The sequence below is a fragment of the Plasmodium gallinaceum genome (genome assembly GCF_900005855.1).
Source record: "Plasmodium gallinaceum strain 8A genome assembly, contig: PGAL8A_v1_87, whole genome shotgun sequence".
NCBI lineage: Eukaryota > Apicomplexa > Aconoidasida > Haemosporida > Plasmodiidae > Plasmodium > Plasmodium gallinaceum.
In genome coordinates this window covers 297,490-305,955 of record NW_021628251.1, presented here as the reverse complement: position 1 = coordinate 305,955, position 8,466 = coordinate 297,490, and the positions used below count along the sequence as shown (strand labels likewise).

The window sequence follows — 8,466 nt, the reverse complement described above, 5'->3', positions numbered from 1 at the left end:
AATCTTGTAAAAATGTTGAAGAATAATTTATATAGTAATAATAAAACTAGTGTAGATAAAAAAAAAAGCAACAATTTAAGCGCTAAAAAAGGTTTTAAAAATTTTGCTTCTTTAAATTATTTTAGTTCCAACAAATTTATCTCTAACATTTCTAATGAAGTTCAAAATAAGAACAATATTATATCCTACTTTGACCATGATACATTGAATGTGTAATTATAAAAATATTATGAAATTAATCTAGAATAATTATTCATATTTTAATAGATTTTTTTTTTTTTAAAACATAATTTTAAATAGGACATTCTTTGCTAGATTATATAAATATGTTCCAAAAATATGTGGTTCTGTTGATTTGTTTTTCAAAAAAAATAGTGATGAAAAAGATTTTGCAGATTTTTTACGAGTAAAAAATTTATGAGTTTAAAAAAGAATAAGATAAAGAATGTATGCATATACAATTGTATAAGTAAATATATATTAATAACAAATAAGTATATAACTGAAAAAAAAGAAATATATATATTTTTATTTTTAAATTGCATAAGAAAAAAATATATAACATTTTAAAAAAAAAAAAAGATTCTAATTTTTTTTTTTTTTTTTTTGAATATTAGACAGATATAATTAGGTCTTTGAGAATTTACTGTATTTGTTCTGTAATAATATCAGTTGTAAATACTTTAATAAATATAATATTTTTTTCAGAATTTTTTTATTTTAAAGATAATAATAAAATGCTATTTTTATCATTTGGAAGATTTATGTTTTTACCTATCTGCATTTTCTTCTTGTATATATGCACTTATATTAAAAAGTTTTTAGATTATTTAGAAGTAATAATTTCCTTTCATTCAAAAGTTTATAAATTTATAGGTTTTTATATTTATAAATCAATCTAATTTTATACAAATGCTCATGTAATTTTTTTGCAGATTATTATATCATATGTTTTCTCTTTTATGAATGTGAGTTTATTTATTACAAGTTCTTGTGTTCACTCCATAGATACACATATTCTAAATAATATGTGTGAAATGTAAAAAAAAAAAAAAAAAAAAAAAAAAAAAATACATTACTAATAACAACTATAATATAAAGAAATTACATTTATGAATTTCTAATATATATATATATATATATATATATATGTATATATAATTTAGGATGATAGTTTTTATATAAATAAAAAGAATAAAAAATTAAAGAATGATTGTATATTTTAAAATCCTTTTCATTCTAGAAATAATTTAATTTATATAATTTTTTTTTTTTTTTTTTCTAAGTTCATATATATTGGAATCTTCACATATTCTACAATTATTTATATTATATTTTGCTCTAGTACTATTTATTCCTATCCGCTCAATTTATTTATGGCCAATATGCGCAACGTAAAAAAAAAATATATATATATATTAATTTCTTTATTATTTTTATCTTTTATGTCATAGAGTTATTGGTGTTCATTTATTCTTTTTGTGTAATTCATAAATATATTAATATATTTTTTTCTGTATTTTTTCTATTTTTTTATTTTTTAAATTATATATATATATATATTGATTATTATTACTTCATATTATTTTCTTACTATTAGAGCACCATTAGCATTTAACATATCTATGTTGTTTAGAGATATGAAGGGAAAATTTATTTATAGTTCTTTCACTCAGATATATTTTTCAACTACTTTATCAATAATTGCTCTATTAGGTATTATAATATATATAAATTTATATAAATTATATATATAATGATATATATAGTTACACATATATCAAATAGAAACAACATAAAATTTTGCATTAAAAATATTTTTATTGATTTTATTTTTTAGGAAATCGCATGTTAGAAAGAAAAATACGTTTGCAATATATAAATATAAAAAATATAAAAGAGAAGGATGAACTATATAGAAAAGCAGCAACTGTATAACACTCTTAAAAATGCTATATCTTACTGAGGAGACACAAATTTTAATAAGTTAATATTTTTTTTCTTTATTAGGAAAATAATTGTTCTAATGCTTATGATGAAGTAAATTTTTTTTTAAATTCAACAATAATTAGAATTAATAATGTAATTAATTTCTTAATGGTAATTAAAATGAAAACAAATTAATCTAATAATTACTTAAAGATTACTTTTTTTTTTTTAATCTTCTAATGTTATAGTGTTTTCTATTTGTTTAATTTTTTGAAGTTAATTGTTTAAAAAATACCATTTCTTAAAAAATTGTATCATTTACTAAATATTTTTTTTTTAGTTAAAATCTCAAGACTTATATGAGATTTTACTACAAGCAAGAACAGATATAGAAAAATGTATTCTTAAACTAAGTAGAATGGATAATTTATTAACTGTAGATAAAAACGCCTTAATATGTAAGTGATGAAAATGCTTAATATGAAAAAATAACATAAATAAGGAATGAAATTTTTATTTAATATATTAAAAGTAAAATACATAATGATAAAATACTATGCATTAATTTTATATTTTTTCTTTTTTTTGGCTAGCAAACAAAAAAGAAGAAGATAAAAATGTAGTGGAACACCTCTTTAATATAATATATACAAAAAGAAATAATAAAAAAACATCAATAAGTACTAACGATTTTTACAAGAAAGTGAGAAAAAAATTAAAAAAAAAAAAAAAAATAAAACAAGACTATATTATAATGACATTAAGTTCAGGAACAAAAGAATAAAAGAATTATTTGAAAAAAAAATTTACGTAAGCTTTCATTATCTACTTTTTTTTTTTGTAGATACCTTTAAGCATTGAAGAAATAAGATTAAAATATGATAATGGAGACAAAATCAAAGTTGAACGATATGCAGATATAGAGAAATTTCAAGATATTATACAAAATTTAAAAGATAGTAATAAAATCAATTCAATAAATGATCTTTTTAAAGTTGACTTACATGATAAAACTAAAAAGAATACTAGAAAATTGAATAAAAAAAATTATAATAGCTATATAAAGAAAATAAAAAGAATTAACTTTTCATTAAATAATGCGTTCATTGGTATAGGAAAAGACTGGAATTTTAATATATTCAATCTTCAAAATTCTTTAAAAAGCAACACACTTATAGGGGTGCAAAAAAAAAAAAAAAAAATAAAATATAAAAAATAAAAATAAAAAAGATAAAATGTAATAAATCATATAAATACTTTACATTTATACATAAATATGTATGATTTATTTTTTCAGGTTGGATTATATTTTCTTAATAATTATTTAGAAATATTGAAATGTCCTAATTATTTTGCCTATAATTTTTTATATGATATCAAATCGTCCTATTTTTCGACAAATAAATATCATAATTCTTTACACGGTTCTGATGTTTGCCAGAATATGATATGTATACTAAATAACATGAATATATTTAAGTTTTTAGATTTATATAAACAAATAAGTGTTGTGATTGCTACTTTATGTCATGATGTTGGTCACCCTGGATTAACAAACTCTTTTCTAATAAAAATGAATCATAATTTATCCATTCATTATAATGATGTATCAATATTAGAAAGTTATCATTCTTCTTTAACTTTTTTTTATCTAAAAAAGTCATGTAACAATTTTTTATTTAACTTATCAAATGATGAATTTGGGATAATTAGGCAAACAATAATTGATTTAATATTAGCCACAGATTTAGCCAACCACTTTGAATTTTTATCAATTATAAAAATAAGAAGCAAATTAGAAGATTTTTCTATTTTGGGAAATGAAAGTGATAATATCAATTTCCTTAAATTATGTATTAAGGCTTCTGATATAGCTCACACATGTAAACCTTTTAATATTCATTTACTTTTTGTTCTTAATCTAATGTTAGAGTCATATGAACAAGGAGAAAAAGAAAAACTGTTTAATATACCTTTAATGCCATTTTATGATTTCAACCAAATAGACAAATTTCCTGATTCTCAAGTTGGGTTTATTAAAGTATGTATTAAAAAAAAATTTTAATCAATTTTTTTTTTTTTTTTGTTTAAATCAAAACCTTCTAATTATTTTTATTATATAAAAACTAAACATTTGTTATTTTTTTTATTTTTCAGTTTATTTGTCAAGACACATTTCTAGAGTTGTTACATATTGAAAATATAACTAAAACAGAAAATAAAAAAAAAGAATTAAGTGAAAATAATGATGTGAAAAATTATTTTAAGCATATCAGCAAAGATGATAAAAATACAATAAAAAATGCGAGTACAATTACTGAAGTGATTGTTCATAGTTCTAATAGTAAAATACTTAATGAAAACAAAAATTACTCTCAAAACACATACAACAATATTAAAAATGACTCATTTATCCAAAAATACTGCTTAGACAATTTAAAATACAATTCTAATAAATGGGAGGTAATATTATACATACATATATATATATATATATATATATATATATATATATATATATATATATATATATATATATATATATAAATATATACAGTTTTTATTTATTTTTACTTTTATAGAATGACAAAAATTTAATCAATACAATTAAATTTTATGCAACCGGAGAAATTACAGATGAGGATATATTAAAGATAACATAAATATATATTTATTTTTTCCAAAAGGAAATATTTTCCATTTACATGTATCTATTCAATTATAAAATATTTATTTGTTATTTTCTCTTGTTTTTCTTCCTAAAGCTTTTATTTTTTTTTTTTTTTATTATTAATTTAGAATTTTCTTTATATATAAGTTATTTTTCTTTTTATATTTTACTTTTTAATAAATTTATAAGCCTTATCATCTTATTTAAAAATTAGTTAAATGCATATTCGCTTGAACTAAAATAAATTTTAATTTTATATCTATTAAAATGTTTAGCATCTTGATATATATATACATTATATCATTTGTTAATTATTAAAAATAAAAAAAATAAAAAAAGACATATATAAAATTATATTACACAAAATAACTATTTTTTATTATTATTATTTTTTTTTTTTTTTTTTTTTTTTTAAATGCGAAAAAATAATACTTTAAATATATATGATATTTTTTTTAATTTCTCTTTTTTTTATCCATTTTACGCTTGTAAAATAATAATTCATCTCCTTCAATAATATATCCATCAGCTTTACCACATTGTCCTGGTCTACTACTAATACAAGCTAAAACCCTTCCTTGTTTAAATTGCTCAAGTAATGCTGGATCAATTTGTTTTGATTTTCCTATTTTTTTAATTACTGAATATGATTTATTTTTTTCATTATTTTTTTTTTCTTCTTTATCTTCTTCCTCTGCTTTATTTTCTTCCTTGTTTTCATCTTCTACTTTTGTTTTCTTTTTTTTTCCTAATGTCATACCAAATGTATTTTCATACCTGTTAAAAAAATGCACACACATATATATGTTCATAAAAATTTTATAAAAAAAAAAAATAAATATATATTTTTATTTTTTCATTATGTAATTCCATCTAAATAAATATATAATTTCCTCAAATTTATTTTTGAGAATTTATGAAACATATATTTTTTTTATCATTAAAAGTAAAAATAAAAAATATATATTTTGTATTTTTTTTTTTTCTTTTTTCAGTCGGTAATTCCAGCTAAATGAATATATAATTTCCTCAAATTTATTTTCAGAAATTTAAAAAACATATATTCTTTTCATCATTAAAAGAAAAAAAAAAAAAATAAAATAGCACAAATATAACGTTCTATTTTTTTAAATAATTATTTTATTTACCATGCAGTAAATGGATGTGAATCAATTAAAACGATGCAATTTTTTACTAATGTTTTTGTTCTGACAAGTTCATTATTTGATGCATTATAAACAACATCTATAATTCTTGTCATTTTTGATATTCCAAATGATGGCCATGAAAAACTACCTGAATCTAATTTTATTGCACGATACTTATAATTTCTTCCTCTTCCTCTAACTATATGAACTTGTCTACTTCCTAATTTGGTATTTGAAGGTGGTCTACCTAATTCATATTTTCTCTTTTTTTTATGAATTTTTTTTTTTCCACCAGTTAAGCGAAGTTTGTGTCTTCCATCTCTACTAATACCCATCTAACAAAAATAAAAAGGAAATTAAAATTTATATAAATATAAATATTTTATTTTAAACAAATAACATATAAGAATATACAAAGTATGCTTAATATTCAATATAATATATACACCTTTTTCTTTCTTTTAAATGTTTATACTTTTTTTTTTTTTTTTTTTTTAATAATAAATATATATGCAACTTTTTTCTTTTATTGTTTATATAAAATTAAAAAAAAAAAAAAAATAAAATAATCACGTTTTCTTATGTATACTCCTATTTAACAAATATATCTCCATGTATAAAAAAAAAAAATATATATATTATTAACAATTCATAAATAAAATTAAAAAAAATTATTTTCCAATAATAAACAAAACATATTCAAAAAAATAATTTAAAAAATAAAACAAATGAATTTATATTTAATAGAGTAAATAAATATGAATTAAAATGTAAATATATTTCTTAATATATTTATAAATACTTAAGTAATTATGTATAATGTAAGATGTTTACTTAAAAATCATAAATATATTCTTTTCATTGAATTTTGTTTTCATATATATATTAAAAAATTTTTTTTTTACCTTATTAAAAATTAAATAAATGTACTTATAGTTGTGTTTTTTATATTATCTATTTTTAAATTATATTAAATAGTAAATAAAATGAATTCATGATTAAAAGTAACAATTTTTTCAAAATTTTTTACAAAATTTTTTTTTTAAAAAAAAAAATAAAATAAAAAAATTTATGTATGCATTTAATACGTGAAAATATTAAATATTAAAAAAAATATTTCATATATTAAAAAATAATGGAATATATATATATATATATATATTTTTTTATACTTATGAAATGTAGAATTATAAATTAAAAATAAAAATAATGCACTTTTTTCTATATGTTTTATATTTTTTTTATTATATATTTTTCTGTTTTTTTTAACTATATATTTTTTTCTTTGAATATAGTATTGTTTTTTCAAGTGGTAGTAAGTTGAGGGGGTTATAAAAAATCATTTATAAAAAATGAGATACATATAAAATATTATATTTCTAAAAAATATATAATAAAGAAATAAATATTGAAATATATAGAAATATTTATATTAAAATTTTTTAATATATTATAATGTGAAAAGATGTAATGTACAATTTTGTACATATAAGATTCACTTACGTTGTTTATTTTTTTTTAATTTATTTCATTATATTTTTTTTTTTATTAGTCTTTTGTATTAATTTATATCTATAAAAAAAAAAATAGAAGTCATACAAGAAAAAAATATGAAATAAAAAAGAATTTTTTTTTTTTTTTTTTATAAAAACAAAAAATTGTAAAAAAATAAAGTTAAGAATTTCAATTTTCTTTTTAACTGTTTATTTTAAATGGAATGAACTTTTATAGATAGTTTATTTACTTTTTTATTTTTTTTTATTTCCCTAAATTTTATTATTAGTATGTGTGTATCATCTATAAATTATTATTTCTTCTAATTTATGTTATATTTTTATGAATTATTAATTTTTTAGAGTAAGTTTACTTTTAATATAAAATTGTAAAAAAAACAAAACAATTAGTTACAACTTTTTATCAGATAAAAAGTGAAAAAAACAAAACATTAAAAAAAAATTATATTTTTAAAGAATGCAACATGGGTGAATTTATATATATATATATATATATATATATATATATATATATATATATATATGAAAAGAACATATTAAGAAAAAAAAATACAAATTAAAATACATGGTTAGGAATGTTATTGATGAAAAATAAAATATTAATTTTTCTTTAAAATTTTATTTATTACTTCCGATGATAATTTATAAATTTTATTTTTTGTTTTTTTATCACATTTGCGAATTTTTGATAAGTCTTTAATAACAGTCATATTACCCACTTTCAATTCCCCTTCTAATTTTTTAGCTTTTTTCTTTTCCTTTTTTATTTTGTTTTTTTTCCTTCTTTCACTAATCTCTTCTAGCATTTTTTTTTCTAATTCTCTTCCTGCTTGTGTCATTTCTGTTAAATTTTTATTCTTTGAAATATTTTTAAATTTATTATATGTTCTTCTAATTGGTTTTACTGTTATATTATGTTTATTATTAGAAATTGTTTTATTATTTGTCAAATTTAAATACATTCTATTTCTTTCAATCATTTTGTTTACTTCATTTTGTAGTTCATCATATTCATTAATTTTTAATTCATTCTTATTATCCATTTTTATATCTACATTTTCTTTTTCTACATCTTTTACATTTGTTAGCTCTTGTATATTATTATTTATATTATATTCCATTTTATTCTTTATTCTTTATGTTAATTTATTATTTTAATTTGAATTAATTTTTACATTAAAATTTTTATATCCTTTTTTTTTTT

General features: G+C 17.3%; 3 protein-coding genes across 3 annotated transcripts; 1 reads left to right on the top strand and 2 right to left on the bottom strand.

Moving 5' to 3' along the window:
- Nucleotides 1–12: 12 nt before the first annotated feature.
- PGAL8A_00280200 (cGMP-specific phosphodiesterase, putative) lies at nucleotides 13–4,592 on the top strand (the record flags this gene model as incomplete). Its single annotated transcript, XM_028671796.1, has 14 exons — nucleotides 13–212; nucleotides 301–406; nucleotides 618–836; nucleotides 936–1,039; nucleotides 1,287–1,394; nucleotides 1,601–1,716; nucleotides 1,841–1,932; nucleotides 2,011–2,100; nucleotides 2,270–2,387; nucleotides 2,523–2,632; nucleotides 2,774–3,109; nucleotides 3,227–3,970; nucleotides 4,087–4,392; nucleotides 4,512–4,592. 14 exons carry the CDS (start codon nucleotides 13–15, stop codon nucleotides 4,590–4,592), a joined length of 2,730 nt encoding a protein of 909 aa, XP_028528413.1.
- A 463-nt stretch (nucleotides 4,593–5,055) lies between these two features.
- On the bottom strand, nucleotides 5,056–6,083 carry PGAL8A_00280100 (40S ribosomal protein S8e, putative; the record flags this gene model as incomplete). The annotated part of the gene is made up of 2 exons (XM_028671795.1): nucleotides 5,056–5,377; nucleotides 5,749–6,083. The coding sequence occupies 2 exons, from the start codon at nucleotides 6,081–6,083 to the stop codon at nucleotides 5,056–5,058; spliced, it is 657 nt and encodes a 218-aa protein (XP_028528412.1).
- Nucleotides 6,084–7,861: 1,778 nt separating this feature from the next.
- PGAL8A_00280000 (conserved Plasmodium protein, unknown function) lies at nucleotides 7,862–8,383 on the bottom strand (the record flags this gene model as incomplete). Its single annotated transcript, XM_028671794.1, has 1 exon — nucleotides 7,862–8,383. The coding sequence occupies one exon, from the start codon at nucleotides 8,381–8,383 to the stop codon at nucleotides 7,862–7,864; it is 522 nt and encodes a 173-aa protein (XP_028528411.1).
- Between the last annotated feature and the right edge of the window lie 83 nt (nucleotides 8,384–8,466).